At 43.5% G+C, this 20,450-nt stretch overlaps 2 protein-coding genes across 5 annotated transcripts in view; both read right to left on the bottom strand.

Annotated features, from left to right (window-relative positions):
• LOC105284384 (protein stum) overlaps positions 1–5,658 on the bottom strand; it is a 35,734-nt gene extending 30,076 nt beyond the window's left edge. Inside the window, exon 1 of the mRNA XM_011347827.3 lies at positions 5,475–5,658. The gene's annotated coding sequence lies outside the window, so the exon portion shown is untranslated. The remainder of the gene's footprint in view (positions 1–5,474) is intronic.
• Positions 5,659–7,321: 1,663 nt separating this feature from the next.
• Positions 7,322–16,185, bottom strand: LOC105284385. 4 transcript variants are annotated; one of them, XM_011347828.3, is made up of 4 exons: positions 15,600–16,185; positions 14,303–14,704; positions 14,147–14,230; positions 7,322–13,388 (listed from the first exon to the last, which is right to left on the bottom strand). In XM_011347828.3, the coding sequence occupies exons 1-4, from the start codon at positions 15,615–15,617 to the stop codon at positions 11,280–11,282; spliced, it is 2,613 nt and encodes an 870-aa protein (XP_011346130.2). In that variant the 5' UTR covers positions 15,618–16,185; the 3' UTR covers positions 7,322–11,279. The 4 variants fall into 4 exon arrangements, with proteins under 4 accessions (XP_011346130.2, XP_011346131.2, XP_011346132.2 ...); XM_011347829.3 differs by lacking the exon at positions 15,600–16,185 and adding an exon at positions 15,143–15,553; XM_011347830.3 differs by lacking the exon at positions 15,600–16,185 and adding an exon at positions 15,148–15,553.
• Positions 16,186–20,450: the final 4,265 nt, after the last annotated feature.

Genomic DNA, 20,450 nt, shown 5'->3' with positions numbered 1-20,450 from the left:
TGAGGCTGTTCGACGTACATATCAACGGGAAGTGGAACTGAAGCAGATACATTCCGCGTTAAATATGCGATTAGATTAAAGGTCACACTTGCACAGCTTATTCCGTGTCTTTAATTTGTTCCGCGCGACAGCCCGCGTATTTGCGGGCTCGCTGCATGCACCGCTATCGTCTGATATATTCCTGGTTATCGTGTGTAGTCCGCAGCCGTACAAGATAGAGAGAGATCCATATCAGTCCGGTATAATTATCCAATTCCGGAAGATGTTCGTTCGGTGCAGCATCGGAATCTCCCTTGAAAATTCATCGGCTGCATTTTCCGCACACTTTTGAAGTTCGATTTTACGTAGCTCGGACGGGCGCTACGTTTGTCCAAGCAAATTTGTTCTCGTGCTTATCATATTCACAACATTCGTTCGACTCTTAGTCATCGAGAATGTAGGGCTGATCTATAGAATCTATATAGAATCAGGATTAAACTGTCGTACACAACGCAAGTCTGACCTTTAGTCATTGTTTGAACGCCTTAATCGATCACGAGCCCGACGCTGAAATTTAAATAAGAACGTTGGTGCCGGTGGAGCTGGTCTCGATCATAAATCGGAGCAGAAGCATGTAAAACAAGTTGCACCGAGTATATACTCGAACGGATAATCATGATCGGAAGGAAGGACGAGGCTTCCGACCGCAGTAACACAATCCGAATGGGAGACTGAATTAAACTGAACTCTAAAACTAAATAATCGTAGTTTCGAAAATTCCAAAAATAAACGTTAAACGGTCGAAATAATTTAAACGTCGTCAATTATAGAAAGATTCTCTCTCGTCGAACAATTTCAACACAATTTGTAATGTTTTCGCGTTTGACTCGCACCTCAGACCGCTTCCGAAATATCCGACGAATTTGAAGCCGCTGAAGAATGTCATAAATTATTTTAAACTTGTATACTTGATCTGCTCAAGTTAGAAACTCGGAAAATGCGGTGGACGAAACAGTATCTGAGAACCTTTTTTTCTCACGTTCCAGTGACCCACAAACAAAGTGGGAACGATTTGGGACCGTGACGAACGCGATCACGCCGCGACAAAGTCGAGGAAGAGGCGCGCTGAGCCACAGCGTCCTTAATTAACATCCGTTGCATAATATTCAATTAAATCGCACGCCAATTGCATTTTGCCTCGCTTTCCACACATGCCCACACGCATATCGAGCAAGAAGAGCCGTCGCGCGGCTGCTTCTTCTTGCACTTGTTCCGTGTAATAACGTGTCCTATCGCAACCGCAGGTTGCTCGCGTGGATCAGCCAGCAAGCAAGAAATCGGCCTGCCCTCTCCTCGAAGGAGAGTGCAGAGAAAATACAGGTACCTATGTATACGTGGTGCATACCCCGGGTCAACGACCCCCGCTTTTACACGTCCGTTTAACGGCTGGGGAGGTTCCGGGCGGCGGAGCATTTGCGTAACCGTTGATTCTCCCGCGAAACGCCTTGGTCGCACGTTTGACACAAGAATAGCCGGAACGATCCCTCCTTGCCAAGACCTGGCTAGGTATTTTCTCAATCTGCAGACCAAGCGAAGCCTCCGCTTTACGAAGAAAGTTTATTTATTGGGTTAGAACAAAAGCTCGTAGCGTTATTATAGTAAAATTCCAAGAGAAAATTGTTATATATGATTATGTTAGGTGTACAGGTCAGGTGTTTTAGTCTTTTTCTTCATCTTTATTATTATTAAATCTGTATTATTAACTTTATTTGGTATTTATTTGGCATTATTAACTTTATTTGGTATTTAAACTCTATTTATTCACAAATTAATCTGGTATTTAGATTTCAAATAAATTCTCGCTTTTTTACATTTTTAAAGAGTTGGCATTGAAGCTTGTAAAACATCATGATTTATGCATAAATATTTATTTAATATACATATGCGCCGCTTTATTCTACTAATATTTGTGGTAGCTTCATGATTCCATGTTTCCAGAACTCTTGTCACTCTTTTTTCATTAAAAAAAAATTAAACAACCCTATAGACATTTGTTACATTCTAATATATTAGGAAAATGCTTGTATAATATTTTTCAGGGTGATTATAGATAAATCTCAGACTCGTCAAAATTCTTTCGCACATTAAATGGCAGGCTACTGCTCATTAAATAATTATTAACTTGTCTGCATTGTCGGCGAGGAACTTGGCTTGATTTAATCATAAGTTTTCCATCTGTTTCCGTTATACGTTACACCAGAACGAATATTAGATGTATGCAAAAGAGTTAATCACTTTTTGCACGTTTTCGCTTTTTACGTGCAATACCATTAAGTCATCAAAATATTTGCTTTCGCCTTTTATAATTTTCTACAAGTTTCAAATTCCTTTGCGAAAAAAGTTTTTTCGTATTTTAGCCACATCTCGAAAGTACTAATCCACTCAAAAAGTACTGCATCGATTGGAATAAATGGTAATTTGAAGGCTTCAAGTTGGATGAATACGCCGCGAGCGGAAAAGACTTTCCAGTCCAAAATCGTTTGCTGATATACGAAAAGTATAACTTTTCATTGCTCATAGCGTTTATTATTGTTTTCCGTAGTTTATCGTTAAATCATGATGTTTTACAAACTTCGATGCCAACTCTCCAAAAACATTAAAAAGCGAGATTTTATTTGAAATCTAAATACCAGATTAATTTGTGAATAAACAGAGTTTAAATACCAAATAAATTTAATAATACCAGATTAATTTTAATAAAGATGAAGAAAAAGATTAAAACCTGACCCGTACACCTAACATAATCATTTCCGAATGCGATTAAGCGCACACTTTTGCACCTCCCGATACTTGCCAGCGAATATCTGAATGTTAATAGCCGCGCTCCGGATTACTTTGAGCCTAAATACTTCAAGTAGCTTACAAGAGTATTAACATACTTTTTCTTCAATCTCGCGGCGCTCTCTCAGGATTTCCCGTGCAGTCCACTTCCTGAAGAAGCCTCCGTTGACTCGATATCTACTTGTTACTTCGGAAAGTAGGTACCAATCCCGCACGTTCTCATGAGCTCCTACGAGCTGCTAAAGTCGTAAACAGCGACGTTATTCCTCTTCCTCATATAACGTTACATCGCTTCGAAAAATCTTCGCGTACGAAGTTTCCGGCGGTGTGTAATTCCTTCCCGGTAGGACAGTTAACGCACCGTTTGCACCGGGAAACGATATACGTCTGCGGCAGCACGTAACAATTAATGCTTCGTCCAACCCTGGCCATTTCGCTCGGAATGATCGGGTATTACTCGAGCGGGTATTACGCCTCCCGGAACTTCCTCGCTCTACAAATCCCATAGGCGAACCGACTTTTCGATCGCGCCTGCCATGCAGGCGGAACCTTAAGAGCACGCGCGTACGTGGCGTTAAACAACAACAAGCGAAACTACTTCCGGAAGGGGCCTCGAGTTTCGCAAGTCCACGGCAATTTTCTCGCCTCGTCACTTCACCGGAATGCGGAATTCTCAGACGGCCACTTTAATCGCATTTGGAACGAATTTGGACAGGAGCGCAACTCGCGAGCTTTCCCTCAGCTTCCGCCACGACCTTACGTGACGAGAGAGGCCGCAGTTTCATTGTCCGGAGAAACTGCAGCGCGAGCTCCAAGGGGAAATTCCGCGGATGTGGTGTCCGAGACAAAGCGCAGTCTCATTCCGCTTATGTCCGAGCGATAGAAGCTGCCAAGTCCTGTCAATCATAGAGATCATAAAATATAAATTTTCACGTGTGCTGCACACGCGGACAGGCGCGTCAAAGCACTCGCGTGCAAGTCACCCTCGTGCGACTCGAAGATGATTGTTAGAGAACATCCAAGGCCGCGTGGCCATCGATAAACGCAGCCTTACAGTGCGATTTTAAAATGCGCCCTGTAGTCTCGACGTGTTAGTCTGCTTTGAGTTCACGAGCTCTAAGCAGCCGCATTAGCTTTAAAAAGCCAAGGAACTCGCCTCCGCGGATTCCATCGTTTCGATGATGAATCGAGTCAATTCGGATTTTGATCAGATCGATCATGAATTGAATTCGATATTATTATTACATAAATATCACGAAAATATCTGAGAGAGATAAAGAGATCTAAATTATATTATTTTTATTAATTTAATGTATTTGTTTAGAATTTGTTACGCTACGAATCGCATCACGACGAGTACGCGCGCAGCCATTTCTTTAGAAAGATTTCATTGACAAGGAGATTTAGGCTCGCGGAGAGTTAATCGGCCTCGTTAAAGTATAAAACAGTCCGGCAGGTATCCCGCAGGATCGATACTTCCCTAAGAAGATTTTTTTCATTCGCACGAGGCGCCGCCTCCTCCATATCGATCTGATTCAGATTCAAGTACGTAGACCGCGCGCGCGAGCGCGGTCAAGACGTGCAAAACTTTCCTCGGCTGAATGAACGAAAGCGATTCACGCGATTTTTTTAATCTGATTCAGTCAAGTCCCGGCTGTGGGCGATGGAACTCTCGCGTCTCGGGAAAATTGTGCCGATCGCAATCGCTCAAGGCCAACCAATTCGCCGACCAATTGACCGGCAATTGGAACTCATGAAAGATCCCAATGACTGTACAGTCAATCATCATAATCATAATAATAATAATCGGAAGATGCAATCGTTAACTGCATTTATTCGTCGTTGAACAGTCTCTTGATTAATTTCGAGCAGGTGTCTTCAAGGATCGGAACGCGTCATTTAGGTGGATACGAGAAAGCATGTCACAATTACTGCACAAGTAAAATTCCGCGCTTCGCGTTGTGACAGCGTAATTAAAACGGGAAACACATTTGCCCCGCGTCTTTCTTTCTCTTCCTCCTTTTTTTAATCAGTCAGCACGCAAGTGTTTCCGTGTCTTACAATCGCTATTAATTAACATACACCACCGGTCGGGCGAGGTGCACCGCTCGCGAGATCGCAGTATGCCCTTTCTACCCGCTCCGGCTTTGCAATTTGCGATCCGCAAGCGCCTTAGCGTCGCGCGGGGATCCTCGAGAGGTTTCGAAATACGTGAAGAAAAAATCGTTCCCGCTATCGCGGGAGTCATCGAGTACGCATCCGCGGGCGATCGATCGACAAGGTCGTTCTCCAGACCCAACGCAACAGTCACCCCAAAGTGCCACCTCGTTTAGCGCACACAACTTGCAGCACGCGCGGCAAAGACTCCCGCATGTCGTGCACGAAACCACCCCGAAACGTCTCTCGCAAGATCCAAAATATCGAGATCTGTGAAAGGAATCTCCGTCATCCCTCACCAATTTGCAAGCAACCCTTCACTCGCTAGGAAGAAGTAAAAGGGTAAGTCGAAAGGTCAGCGAGCCACTCGCTCGCTCTTTTTCAGCAAAATACTTTGCAGTAATTTCGACGAGGAAGGCACTCGACACACTCGCGTTTTGCGGGCCTCGCAGAGGCGGCCATCACGTCATCATCGTCATCATCGTCGTCGGTCTTACCTGTCTCGCAGGTGGACGGAAACGTCTCGGTGTCGCGGTAACCCCCGGCACCATTTACGACGACGGTCGCAAACAAACCCCGGTCGCGCGCACGGGAGGAGGGAAGATCGCGGCCGCGCGTGCAGATCGCGTCGTCCTCTCGAGCCGTCTGTCGGCTCGTCGGCGCGCGTCCTCGCGCGAACACGAACGCGTCCTCACTGGCGCGGGATCGCCCGACCGCGACTTATAGCGCCTGCCGGCCTGGCAGGATACGCGCCGACGACGCGCTGGTCACTCGGGGAGGCGCGGGCGCGTTGACCAACACGCGTTGCTTCCGCGAGCTACCCTCGCGCGGAGCGCGTGGAGAACCGCGTCCGCTCCGCGAGAGATGAGGCCGCACCGCGGGAGGCTGCGGAGAGACATCAAGCGGCGTGAATCCCCCGTGAAATCCGGATTTTTCGGGATTCGGCAAATTGCCCGCGGATGATTTCGTCTCGCGTCATTACTCACGTGAGTCATGAATCCCTTTAGCGAGCCTCAGAATTGAATTTCTGTTTGCGAAAATATTAAAGGGGTGAATTAAAGGGTTGTATTACTTTTCGCGCTTACTTTTACTTCACTGATCAGTGTCCCAAGGTGTTCGTCGAAAGGAAGCAATTGGAGAGCACCTCAAGGATCCCAACGGAAGGCATGTAATGCCTTTACACGGCTCAAATCGATTCTGACTGAAATAGAAAAGTTATTATAAGTAAAAAAGTTATTTAAATTTTCGTGTGATTGAACTGCGAAATTGGCATCTTGTACCTTCGAAGTCCTACTTTCTACATTGATCATTAGGAAAGGACATGCAGGACCTCTAGAACTCTTTGGGGAAGAGCCAGAACTTTTTTTCTGGTAGATTATATCGGATTATTCTGGACGCTAACTTGACCGATTTTTCAAAGGGAAAGGGAGAATAAACTCGGGAGTTTCGCACGCAACGGCAACGTCCACCCACGTGCTCTCCACCCTTCCGCCCTCGTGCTGCGAGGCTGCGCAGACCTTGCTAAGAGCGCGACCGGGTAGCGCCGGAATACGCAGCGTTATAAGCCGTCTATAATCGAACCTCTCAGGCGAGGCTATTCATTCATTCATTAGACGGTCGGCTCCGAATTATTGGAACATTAGCTTGATTGAACGAAACTGGGCACGGCCCATAATACACTGGATCTACAGTACTTCGCCTAGATAATCGTCGAAACGTGAACGCCTCGAAGCCCTCTACGCCGTTCTTGCGCATGTCGCGATCAAATATGTATTCGAGGACCGCACGGACTGAGAGTCATCCATTGGCAGTGTTGCTAAAATATACTACTTTTCTTATTTGATGCAGATAAAGATGCCACATACTTTAATTATATATAGATAAAAGATAAAATAAACAATGATCGCATCTAAATGAAAATCTAGATAATTTTATCTAGATAACGGAAAACACTGTCCATTGGAGACACTTACCCCGACTTGAAACTTTTCTAATTTTATTAAACGCGAATAGAGTTCAATGAAATTTAATTTTGGAAAGAATAAACATTCGACGGTGCAAACCTTTAATATATAATCTGTAAACAACAAATACCAGTTAATATTTAAACGTGTAAAACCTTAAAGTGTGAACGACAAGAAATTGATACGAAATTAAAGCTTTAAAATTATGATCTAAATGCATCTAAGGATATAAATAATAATGATAATTCGAAGCATAAAGAGAATGTCTAAGGACTAAAAATACAAGAAATGCAACAAAATGCGCCTTGTATTATGAAATATAAATTAAATATTATTACATAATAAATTAAATGACAATATTACACGGACGACGCGCTACATAGCTTTAAACGCATTTTATTTATATATATGTACAGTTTAATGTGGTAAAATCATTGCCACGTTAAATATATGATACATTCGACTGCTGAGTAAATGATACGGTTGTCATATGCGGATTATTTTGTTGCGAGAGCCGATTCTCGCGGCTTCATTTAACCATTAATTTTGCGATCAATTTCGACTATAATTATCGATCCATTCTTCGTGGTTCAAGGATCGTTCGCATTCGAATTGCTTGTTATTCGCAAACACAATTGATCCGTCCTACGTCGGGGACGATCGAGATGCGCAAAGTGATTAGCATACTAATTAATATTTGCTGTCCTTATGCTGTTCAGATATCGCAAACATGAGATCGATATTTACAGTATCAATTAAATTAATACCGTCAATATCGCACGTTGCTGCGGAAGTTGGAACAACGCAACTACCGACACCATCCAAGTCGGACACATTTAAAACAAAATCAGTTTCATAATTTAATTTGTACAATACACAGGAATATTATTAATTTTTGAATGAATATTGTAATTGTAAGAAAGAATATTATTTTGGATATTTTGTCGTAAAACACTGAAATTAAATGTAAACTATATTTGCAATATTAAATGTTTTCTCTTGTGTCTCTGAGGATTTTCTTCGGAAAGAATATCGTTATGGAGACCTCAAGTATTTTACAAGTAAGCGTTTTAATTAACGATGGCTGCGAAATAACAATACTCAACCAAAAGATAGATATCGCGATAGGCAATAAACAAGCGAAATGACGGATGACGGTAAATTTCATGCCCCATTAACTTGATTAATCGCTACACATTTTTACGTTAATCGTATGCAGCGAATGACTGATAAACGTCGAGCAACGTCGCGGCGAATGGAAGAAATATGTTCTTCGCGTGACGCACTATTGACTATTATTTCGTTAGCTGGTACGGTGCAAATTACCGCATTCGTATCTCAGACTTTGCGCAGCGATACGTCTCCCGATGACTCACACACGATCCTTCTGATCCGTTCGCGTTCACGAGGTCCTCGTGGACGTGGACGTTGAATGTTGCGCGATACTCGAGAAGCGTGAGGTATATATTGTCACATACTTTGTATCTGCGTACCTAGACGACGATGGCGCACCTCGTCGTCGACGTCGTCGGCGCGTCGGAACTAATACTGCTGAAGAAGAGTCGCAACGTCGCTCTCATTAGCAAGAAATTGCATCAACGCCGGTGAGCGCTAATTCCGGTAATCCGAACCAGCGCGAACGGCATTTGGCAATCTTGTCGAGCTGAATTCCGAATCAGCCGAATTTCTCAAGTCGATGCAGAAATCTCCCCGAGTTCCTTTCTATCCAATTTGTGTTAATTAGCACCGTCTCTTCTGAGAGTAAAAACATATTCGGATTAAACGCATGGTACAATTACAATTGAGATTTCACGATTAACTTAAGACAATTAAGATTCGGAATAAATAATTAATTACATCCAATTACCAAATTAATTAAAGAGAGTTGAATTCTTGTAAAATATAATTTACAATGCTCGAATTGAATTTCCGTGCTTAAACGGAATTATATGATCCAAGGAAAGAACGAGATGCGTTAACCAGAAGTTAGTTTTAGTTAACTCGGATGATCAGTACAACACTCGAGCCAACGACAAGTCCCGTATTAAACCATGCAAATGCCGCGACGAATTTAGAGCAGCGTTGAAAAGATCAGATCACGAATAGTTTCGTCGGACTTAACGCAAAATGATTCTTGTAGAATGTGTAAAGCCCGTATCAAACTACGATTGAACAAAGCAATCTCGGTCTGCTTTGTTCTGATTGGTTCAAATTCCAATCTCCAATACGTAGTCTGATACGGGCTTGACAAGGCATTGACGAGACTATGACTGCTAAGGTGGAAGTGAACTTTCGCTAAATACAATCCACAGAACGGCACAAATTAATTTATACACTGGCTGATTCCTTAATCCCTCGAGCCTGGAACGTGATTTTATGAGAACACATTTTGTGGAACGAATTTGAATTTCTTCGTGTATCCTTTTTTTTAATAAACTTAACGTAATCTGTACATGGATTAAATATACAGAACGTGGCATTATCAGATCGACGAAATTACGGACAGTAACATCGCTGCAATAAAATCTATCGACTAATGTCTAATAGTAGTGTCGTTAATCCTAGCTTCCCACACTTTCAATTTTCACGGGCTTCCCACATTATGTGGCTACCCCACATTTAGTTAAAAATATAAGAAAACAATCGACTGATTTAAAATCATTTTTTTCCATCGATACACACATCAAGGAATATGCCTATAGGAAAATTTGAAAAAGAAAGTAATTCGTAAAATATTCGCTTGTGAAAAAAATTACATTTAAGAATCGTGAATTACTTTATTTTACTTGGGGTTTCGGGCACCCCTGTGTGTGGGAAGCTAGAGTTAAGAAGGCTTGACGAAAGGATTAACCAATCGTTATCATTCAATCCTTTGCACCGGTGTGTGCGTCGTCCACAGTGCGATCTCACTCCGACGTTGCGTAAAAGCCGAGTACGTTTATTGGCGGCTGCTTACTTGGGTATCAGCGTTTGCATGCATTCGCGCTGCGATAGAAATTCAGCGATCATTAGCGTCGTATGGCAAGAATAATTCCGCGAGCAAAGGATCGAAATGGATTCTTCACGCGAGCTTTGCATCGCTAGCTTTGGTATGGTCAAGTACGTGAGTACGTAATGCAATACATTATGAGGCGAAATCAACATCTTATTTTGTAAAATAATATCTAACTGGAACTGTATCATTTTTTTTGCGAGCGTTCCATTCACAAGTTAACTAGAATATTGTCGCTTTTATATTCAATCACGTGCGCTCGTCTCGCGCTCGTTTCGAGACCGAGAATAAACTATATATCCTCTTGCGTCTTCGTTAAATAATCGCCAAATTGGACACACACACACACACACACACACACACACACACACCACACACACACACACACACACACACACACACACACACACACACACACACACTCTTGCAATATATACATCAGTCGCACGAATTATCGCAATTACGGCGCAAGTGAAATTAACATTTAATTTTTCAATAGTGACCAAATAACGAGTCTCAATGCAACACGGCGCAACTCGAAGCTACGTTTCACCAACAATCGCTCGAAGATTCGAATTCACGAAATATCGCTTAAAATTATAAAACGCTTAAAATCAAATAAATTAACAGATTTCTTTTTAATTTAGTACATAAATATGCGAAATGATATGCTAATTCATCAACTAATTATAAACACGTCAAGTTTGAAGAAACCTGACGATATTTATATATGTTACAAAAATAAAATTTCTTATTAATCAAAAAACAAAAACACATAGAGTAAATTTTAAATATAGTTCAATGAATGCAGAGATCATATTCACAGATCGGTATTGAAAACTGACATTCCTCTTTTGGAAATTTATTCCTAATTCATATTTATCGTGACAGCGAGGTAGCAGCATCATCGATAAAAATCATGTGAAAAAGACAGCAATTGTTTTACATAACACAATGTGTGATTGCCCAAATGCCCCTTCAATTATTTATCAATTGCGTAACAGAGAGAGAGATAGACGTTACAAATTTACCGTGTTGCATTCAACTCTGTTTCGATTGAAACTTTTATTGCGATACATCGCTTCGAAATCAACCCATCTATTACATCTCGCTCGCGAACGCAAGTGAAACGAAATTAATTGATTTACAGCAGCGCGTAGGACTCTTCCTTTCTCTCCCCCCCCCTCTCTCTCTCTCTTTCTCCCTAAACTACTTGATTTGTGGTACAGCCTTACTTTAATATAGTTACAAAAAATAACGCTCTTTTATATAACGTTATATCTTTAAAGGAACTCCCTGCTTGATATAGTCAAAATTGTCTCCGAAGGATTCGCTGAGATTACAGATTAAGCTTTTGATCCCGCCTTATCTTGGACTCGCTGCTGCGACACGTGGAGCCTCTTGTATTCCTGCCTGTACTTCTCGATCGTCAGCTCGGCGTCGCTGGTGCTCGACAGGCTCAGCGTCACCGGGTCCAGGCTAGCCGCTAGCTTCAGATACGTTTCCTCCATCTCCTTCGTGATCTTCACCTCGTAGTCCAAATCCTTCCTGCGAGAATCCTTTTCCAACTGCTCGTCCGACACCTCGAAGGTTATAAGATTCTCACTCTCGTCCGGTTCCAGTCGCTCGGACGAGCTAGCGTTGTTCAGCTGGTTCTTCATGTCCTCGATGTAGCTCTCAATGTTCTTCGACGACTTCCTCGGCACGGCTGGTCCAGCGTCGCGAGCCAAGTCTCCCGCGTCCTGCTCCGAAGACTGACGTCTCGTCAGGAGGTCCGTGTTCGTGTACACGGACGGTAACGACGAGTCGTCGCGCGCGGCGTTCTGCGCCTGCCGCTTAGCTTTATTGCTATCGTGGGCCGCGGGATTGTCGAGGCACATCGACGACTGCACCCACTCGGCGACCCGCTGCAGTTGATTATCCTGCAGCAACATCTGCGATGAATTGTCCTCGCTGCCGGTGGAGGTCGAGCGCTCGGAACTGGCCCGGGACGCCTTCTTCACGTGCACCAGTGCGGTGTTGGCCTTGCCGCCGTTACCGCTGCTGTACAGCACGGCCTTGTACTGGCCGGCGTTGTCCAGCAGGATGTTCTTGGAGCCCGGCGTGACGCGCACCAGGCAATTCCGCGCTCCGGTCACGCGCGATTGGCTCGCGTTGGGTCTGTTGGCGGTGGCGTTGAAGGCACCGCCGGTGACGGTTAGCGACTGAGCGACGTCGCTGCAACTGCTGGACGGATCGGAGCTGGAGATGACCATGCTGTCGCTGCTGAAGCTCGGGCTGGTCGCCACTTCCGTCTGGCCGTCGTGGTGGTTCGCCACGCTGCTCTCCGGGCTCTTGACCTCGATCAGGGTGAACTGCGCGGCGTGCCGCGGCTCCGCCGCCGCCGAGCGATTGTCGTTCCTCCAATCGCGGTCGTTGATAACGTCCAGCTCGATGCCGCGACTCGCCCGGCACTTGTTCTCGCCCGTCTCCGATCGCAGCTTCGTCCACTCGTTTTTCCACAGCCTGTCGTTGATGATGTCAATGTGCGTCTGATCCTTGTCGGTCAGCCGGTTGTCAGGCAACAATTGAACTACGGTGCTGCCGCCGTGATGCTCCTCGCAGGGACTCCTCTCGCTCTTATTGCAGCACCTGGCAACAGATTTACCTTCAACCGTTGAGGACTCGTATTTGCGGCTATTGTTGTTGTTGTTGTTACTGACCCTGAGCGGTTTGGTCTTGTCGCTGTTCAACCGGTTGAGATCGTTCAATCGTGAGAACAACGGCGAGCATTTGCTCTCGTGATTCTGCAGCGAGTTCCGCTTGCAGTTGTTGTTCTTCGCGCAGTTCGCCTCCGTCGGGCAGTGCTCCTGAGCGGTGCTCCTGCTGCTCCTGCCGCCGATGATCAACTTGTCCTTGATGCACGCGGCCGGCACGGGCACGTACTTGGCACATTCACCGTTCACGTGGCGGCGAATTTTCTCGCCGTTCTCGTTGATCTCGTAGAAGAGCGCGTGTGCCGGCAGACTCGGTTGCAGTCTGTCTCTGCCCGAGTACTTCTCGCCGTTGAGCGCCTCCGATTGCTGCCTCTCGATGCTGCGCGCGCGTCCCTCGAGGTAGGACAGCGCGTCGGACGCGCACGTCTGCGTCTCCGCGTCCACCGTGAGGATGCTTCGGTGACACGTGCACGTCTCGCAATGCTTGGCGAAAATCCGCTCCTTCTCGCGGTCCTCCAGGACCTTCGCCATTATCGCCGCCGACACAATGTCCATCGGCGGTTTGCCGTCGTCGCTGTTGTCGTCGTCGCTGTGCTTCTCCACCGTGGGTTTCGTGATGTTGTACACCATCGCCGTCGGCGGGAATGTGGATATCGGTACGGTGATGCTCTTCACGTCCGACTGCGCCGGATCGGGCTGCGTGGCACAGCGCTTCTGCGCGACGTACGTCCGTACTTTGGCCTGCACCTCCGACGGTAGCTGTAATTTAATTTTAAATTATAAAATTAATAATTTATTTAAACTTATAAAAAATAATATTAAAAATGTAAAGATATTAAAAGCACTGTTTTCAAATTTCACCAGGTAAAAAACGGTCAAGCACTGACTTGCCTGCGCCTAACTTAAAAAAATATATTTTAATAAAAAATATATTTTAAATATTATACTATAGAATCGTATACTTTTAAAATATTATAGAACATTTAAAAAATTTAAAATAGATATGTATATTTTCTTACGTAAACAAAGATACATAAATTTTAAATAAAGATACGTATGTATCTAGTATATCTTTGCATTATTTAAAAAAAACCCACAAATTGTGCTATATTGTACGCTAGCGCCTGCTCGTTCTGTTTATCTTAAGAACTTATAAAAGATCGCCAAACTATGAGTAACACGCTGCAATCATATGATTGCGTTTATCAAAAGGATATTATGATGTTATGCAACACGCACTTGCTCGGTTTCACTGCTTTATCGCGCCCGTAAAAGGTCGAGTAAGTAAGACTGGAAAGCACGAAGGTGGACGAATTGTTTGCACGCACGCACGCGTTACTTGGCATTGCTGGCGCATAAAATAAAAATGAAGCGTCAGCGCGACGTTATACGAGTATACGAGCGAAATGTAAACGACATTTCGGCTAAACTTCCTCTCGCGATGCGCACGCGAGGCGTAAAATTCATAACTAAAAATGCGATCTTTGTCTTAAAGAGCAAAGCGCAACCGATCTTACCGAGTCGTATTTCTGGCCGACAAAATTCGCGGGTTTGCACTGCAGCAGCTGGATGGCCAGACTCACGTCGTTCCTATACTTTTCCTAGAAGAGAGGCATACAATCACACGTCAGAGTCTTGCGAATGAAACACGTGGCTGTACGAAACACACTCACGTTATCCTGCGTCAACCGGTGGATCGTGCAGTTCGCGTCGGCCAATCTGTGCGACAAGGTCGCGATGTCCTTGGTGAGCGCGCCCTTCTCCGTCTCGCACTTGTCGACAATGCGCAGCAGCTTGTCCTCCAGACTCTGATTGACCTTCTGGACCCTCTTGTGCGCCTCGTGCAGGCGCGAGTACTTCTCCTGCCATATCAGCAGCTCCTCCTTCATCGAGGCCAGCTCCCCGTTCGGGAACTTGTCGGCCTCGTTCAGGAACTGCGTCTCCATCGTCACGATGTGATTGTCCCTCTCGAGCAGGCGCTGCCGCAGGTTCTCTATCTCCGCATGCAGATGCATGTCACAGTGCTGCTGCTGGCTGCTGTCCTGAGCGCAAGTGCCGCACTTACAGCCACACTCCTGCGTGATGATCACTTGATCAGTTACTTGACAATTTACACACAACCAAGTGTACTTTACAATTTTGCAAAGAATTTATTAATTGAATCTGTCATATTATACAATTTCCAGTTTTGTAGCACTCGCAGTGCTAACGGTGGACTAAGGTACGGTCAAAGTCACGCTGTGAAGTGCTGCTAGACACTTTCTATCCTTTTCCTTCTGTCAAATGAGAAGAAGGATAGAAAGTGTCTAGAAGCGCTTCGCAGCGTGACTTTGACCGTACCCTAGAGCCTATGATTATTATTTAGGAGGCACGATAACCTATAACTAGTACAGCTACCATGCTACCAGTCAGCATACGCTGCATAGCATATATATCACTGCAATTATAACTGCATTATAAATATTGTATGACCCCCTTAATCGCATTAGCCAAGACGTTCGACAGAAATGTACCGTACAGGGATGCAAGGTAGATCTCGCAGTGGACACGTAGATTATTTCGGGCGACAGACGAGACGCATTACGCACCAACTGCTATCATACGTGAATCGTCACGGATCGTCACGGAACGTCGAGACACATCGTTTCCTTGGAAGACCGAAAGCTGCGGAAATCCGCTTGCGTTTCACGATACGGAACGCAACGCGGAGACTTGGATATCGCGTCGGGAGACGAGAGCGAGGGAGACAGAGAGGGGAGAAAGAAGAGAGAAAGTGTGAGGAAGGCTCGCTCGAGAACGCGTGTCGCAATCGCGATCGCTCGAGTAATTGATAAATGAATTCTCGACGCGCCGTCGTTGGTCGATCGCGTCAGCTGTTGTGGTTCGCCACGTTGGCAGCTGATCGAGACGATCTCGGCTCGCGGAAGTCGACTTCCCGAGCCTCGCACCACCTTGCCTTGCAGCACGTACCTTGCACTTCTCCGCCATGGTCGAGATCCGCTCCGCTGGGAGATCCGTCGGGCGCGACGATAACGCGTGACGGGCAACGTGTGACGGCGCGACTGCCACGGCGTTGGTGCCTCATAACCCCCGCTGCTTTCCTGCCTCGGCGTCGACGGCGTGATAGAGCGAGCACGACGGACGGGGCTGCGAGCGCGGCCCCGCGGGGGATGGATGGATGCAGCGGCGCGATTTAATTGCGCGCGGACTGGCGCCGCGAAAATAACGCGCCTTCTCCGAGCATTCTCCTCCTCCTCCTCCTCCTCTTGCTCCTTACGCGTGTGCAGATTACTCACGAAAAACTTGCGAAAAGCCGCCGCCTGCCCCCCGTTCCCGTCCGATCACCTGTCATCACACCGCCGTCGACTATCCGCCGCGCGCGGACTAGTACGAGCGTCTCCAAGCAGGGTCGAACTCTCCCGACGTAAATCGAGGGGTGGAGTGTGAGGGGCCGTCAGGGATGTAGTCACGATAGTCGGGCGGAAGATGAAACGCTGCAGAATCTGATATATTTATAATAAATATAATAACTACAGAAATACGTAATATAAATATTATGTATAAATTGTGTGAAACAAAAATTGGAAATTGTGGATAGGTCAATAAATATATTTGTATATATATATTATATAAATTTTAATAAATAAATTATATAAATTATGCAATTAATATCATATGAATGTATATAAAATAAGAATGTAAGAGACCCCGCGTACACGCAAATAGTTTATTTATAATACACATGTAAACGTTAGATTATTGTATTAATTATTCTATTATTAGACTTTAGTTATTTTAATTAATTATGTTACTGATATTAAATATTAAAAAATATTAATACTGATATTATAATAATAAAAAATGTAAGTATAATAACTAAAAACATTATATATGAATTGTATAAAAGTTGAAAATTGCAGACATAGATCAATAAATATATTTATATATATTATATAAATTATAATTATATATAATTAATATATAAGAATATAAGAGATCGCGCGTACAAGCATTTATTTAAAATATACATGTAAACATTAAATTATTAATTATTGGACTTTAATTATTTTAATTAATTACGTTACTGATTATCAATGTTAATATTAGTGCGAACGTGAGAAAAGATAATAAGTAAGATAACGGCTGCAAAATGTGATGTGAATCGTACCTTGATAAATATATATACATTCTCGATTAACGATTTCACGGGCAAATTTCACAATGAATAAATGAAGACGATGATGAAGAATGACGCAGGAGCGTGGGTTGATTTGCAAAAGTATTTATTAAATGTGTGTTACATCCCCATACATGATTTATGTAATTATAAGTCGTTAATGGCGTTAATACACTCATAATAACATTAAATGTTCATGATATCGTATTGAATGGAATACTTGAGAAATTGTCGAATTGTCAAAGTGTCTTCCATGTGTTGCCTGTGTAAATATATGTATATGTCTACGTGCTCTAATTTTCATAGAAAAACTGCCACGAACACACTTCGAGGACCGCAGAAAAGTGTATCAGAAAAAAAACGCAATTCGCAATGTTGAGTCGAGGCTCAATTCGTCTAAACGTCTTACAAGATAATCGGGAGCAAAAGCTAAGTCTGACTAATTTACTGATCGTCTGAACGTTGGACCAATGTTGCAATTGCTCTTCCTCTTGCAATCTCATATCTGAGAAATATACACAGGATGCCCAGAAAAAGTGCGGCGAACAAGATAAATTCACACTTTTTCCTTCTTTCAACAAATATTGCGCAAAATCTTTCGAATAAAACGACCGGTCGTTCCGTTCTCCTTGAGCAGAAGGAAGGAAATTTTCATTCAGACTGCTTGCCGATCACAGAACGACGTCTGTGTAATCTTAAGATACGACTTTCATATGAAACATTTGTATGAGCTGTTTTGCCTTAAAAGTAAACGAAGACGAAATTTTGCAAAGAATTTGTAAATTCAATCTGTCACGCTATAAAATTCCCGGTTTCAACGCATCCAATGCATACAGAGTTAATCAGTTAAAACAATTAGTTTTCGCCAATCTCGAATCTCCGGCAATAGAGAGTGCGTTCGCGTTCTTCGCGATACTTTTAATGATCGGATGCATATTACTCGCAGTGCGTAATTAAACTCGGTAACTCTTTCGAGTAATTCTGTGTGTATGCAGCACACACGCGTGTAATACTCGTACAATATATAATATATACAAGATGCGACAATGGTCGAGCGCTTATTCCGATCAGACAGTAATCACTACCGACAACAATGTTAAAATTCTGCGCTACTGCGGACTGCAAAACGAAGGCATTACGAACGCCGCCGTGCTCATAGCGAGATCATAAAGTATATCGTTCAAGTGTATTCACAAAGAAACGATCTTCTTGTTCTACACAAATTACAAAATCATTTCTCACGCTCTGCAAAGGATTTTGTAAATAAAAAACTTAATTTTAAATAAGGAATTTTTAACTACGAATTTTACGAAATAAAAAATATTTGCATGAAACTTGGAGGAGCGTGGTATATAATCGACAATTGACGGAATTGTAACATAATGATTATTGACCACAATTGTTCAGTGATAAGGCTAATGAGTTTGCGATATACAACTAATAATAGCGCTTAAAAGTGATGACTCTTAATCGTATTATTTTTACGTTGTGTGCTCGTTTTATTATCTTTGTAACGCCTAATGAGAGCTCTCTCTCTCTCTATTCCTCTCTTTTTTATTTTGGAGAATATCGCGGTATAATACTCTTGATTGCACTCTTGAGAACGAAATTCTATTTAAGACTAGATTTTGCCTAATCGCGACACGATGCCTCGTAGTGCCTTCAATTTCGCAAACTGCGTTCGCGTTCACACACGCTACATCGTAATACTACACACGACAAAACGCTTATCTAATTTGCTGTGCAAGTAGTGTTGAATGCAGCCGAGGTCCTACGTGACTCCGTCAATGATCATCGTCTGGTATCATAGTGAATTGAAGCGCCGGCACAACTTCCCGAACAACTTCCAAAGCGCTGCATCTAGGCTCCGGCCGCGTGAACGAACGGATTGGAGGGTGAAATTTTAACTTGACAGACCGCAAGACCTTCAATTCGCATCTTGGTACGCGCCTCAATGTACGATACTCTCTTGATAAAGATACAACAGGATATCGAGCGGAGCTACATTGTATCTGAACGTATTGAGAAACGCAAACGTTGGCGTGGCATCGTACAACAAAATGAGCGGAACGTGAAAAGCAACGGCTCTCCTCCTTCCTTTTGATTATTCCGCCGACCATTCCGCATCGTATAATCCCGTTTTTTCTTTTTTAGTTAAACCCAAATATAATTAATCCGAAACTCTAACGAAATTATTCCCATTAAGGGAGAACTACGCGTTACATTCTTGTAAATAAAAAGTAAATACATCTCTCTTACCCGCCAAGCTCCAGTCAACAAGATTACGAATTATATCATTGAATTTACTATCTACTTAGGCTTAATTAACAGAACTTCGTGTTTTTCTAAAGAGGCTTTCTTACAAATAATCGATAAAATCCTTCCGAATGCAGATGCAACACTCGCACACATTTTCTGAATTAAAATACGTATATTATACAATAAAAGTGTATATAATAATATAATGTCATCTCGCTTTTCGCATCACCCTCGTCTTGACTTACTACGACTGACACAATTGAGAGCCATTCCGCAATTATCGTAAGTATCGTGATTATCAGAAGGAGAATCGCACCGTTTCTCTTGACATTCGGGGTCACGGTACGTACGTATCATCATCGCCGATCATCGCGGCTAGAAGTATTCCCTACAATCGCGTATGACACAGCAGTGGTAGGATATATGTATATATATATCATTTATATAGTGCTTTTACCCTACAATCGAAATGATCCAAACATTAATAACGTTCCCTTCAAACGCGACAAATCCGCGGAAAATCGATATCGCCCTGCATTACATCTAGTGCCGCATTACAGAATGGGAGAATCCGACGTGTCATGGAAAATGTGAAATACGATCTCGCCGCCGTGAGAGAACGCTTAACGATATATTATTACGGTAGTGATATATAAATCAACATTGTGTGTGTGTTGGTTGGTTGGTCGGTCGGCCGAAGGAAAGGCACCGCGATACTCGTTGCTTCGACGACGCGATTCGGCACCTCTGAATCCACGCTATCCGGATTCAGGGTGCCGAAGTGCCGTTCTAATGAAAGTCGGATAAGTACAAAATGTCTCAACGGTCGCTGAGCAAGCCGTCATTCACGCTTATCGTATTAATGTTCGTCCTAGTCGCCTCCTCGCGCATCGCATTCCAAATTTTCTCGTATAAAAGTATTATCTCGCTCTCCCCTGTGGGTGGGAATAGATTTGCTCGTTCGTTCGCTGCGTTTTGTCGTCGATTATTATTTATTATTATTATTATATGCAAGACGTACTGTCGTCGTCACTGCCGGCTCCGTGCGTGGGTTTGTTTTTCCCCCTTACGAAGTAATTGACTAACTACTTATCATTAATGAAAGGTACGTTGTCGCATTCGGTTTTCACAGTTTTCTCCTACATTTGAACACAGTTGCAAAGTTTGGAACATTTCAAATGTTGAGCGTCTCTCTCTCTTATGATATTACGTGTGTGTGTGTGTATATGTATACGGATATATGCAGGTATACGTGCATGTATTTTATACATATGTATATACACGTATATATTTTTTTATGTAGATATATATATATATATATGTATGTAAGAATATTAATAAAAGAATATGTCCGAATGCAATATTGCTTAGCTCTAGATATATAT

Source organism: Ooceraea biroi, chromosome 3 (assembly GCF_003672135.1).
Source record: "Ooceraea biroi isolate clonal line C1 chromosome 3, Obir_v5.4, whole genome shotgun sequence".
Taxonomy (NCBI): Eukaryota; Metazoa; Arthropoda; class Insecta; order Hymenoptera; family Formicidae; genus Ooceraea; species Ooceraea biroi.
Note: the sequence above shows the minus strand (reverse complement) of the source record. Positions and strands in the feature narration are given on the sequence as shown.

Bases quoted from the DNA above. Each gene is read 5' to 3' on its own strand.
- LOC105284385 (XM_011347828.3), bottom strand. The intron at 14,231-14,302 runs GTGAGTGTGTTT...CCTCTCTTCTAG, and splicing joins ACCGGTTGACGCAGGATAAC to GAAAAGTATAGGAACGACGT. The intron at 13,389-14,146 runs GTAAGATCGGTT...ATTAAATTACAG, and splicing joins TCGGCCAGAAATACGACTCG to CTACCGTCGGAGGTGCAGGC.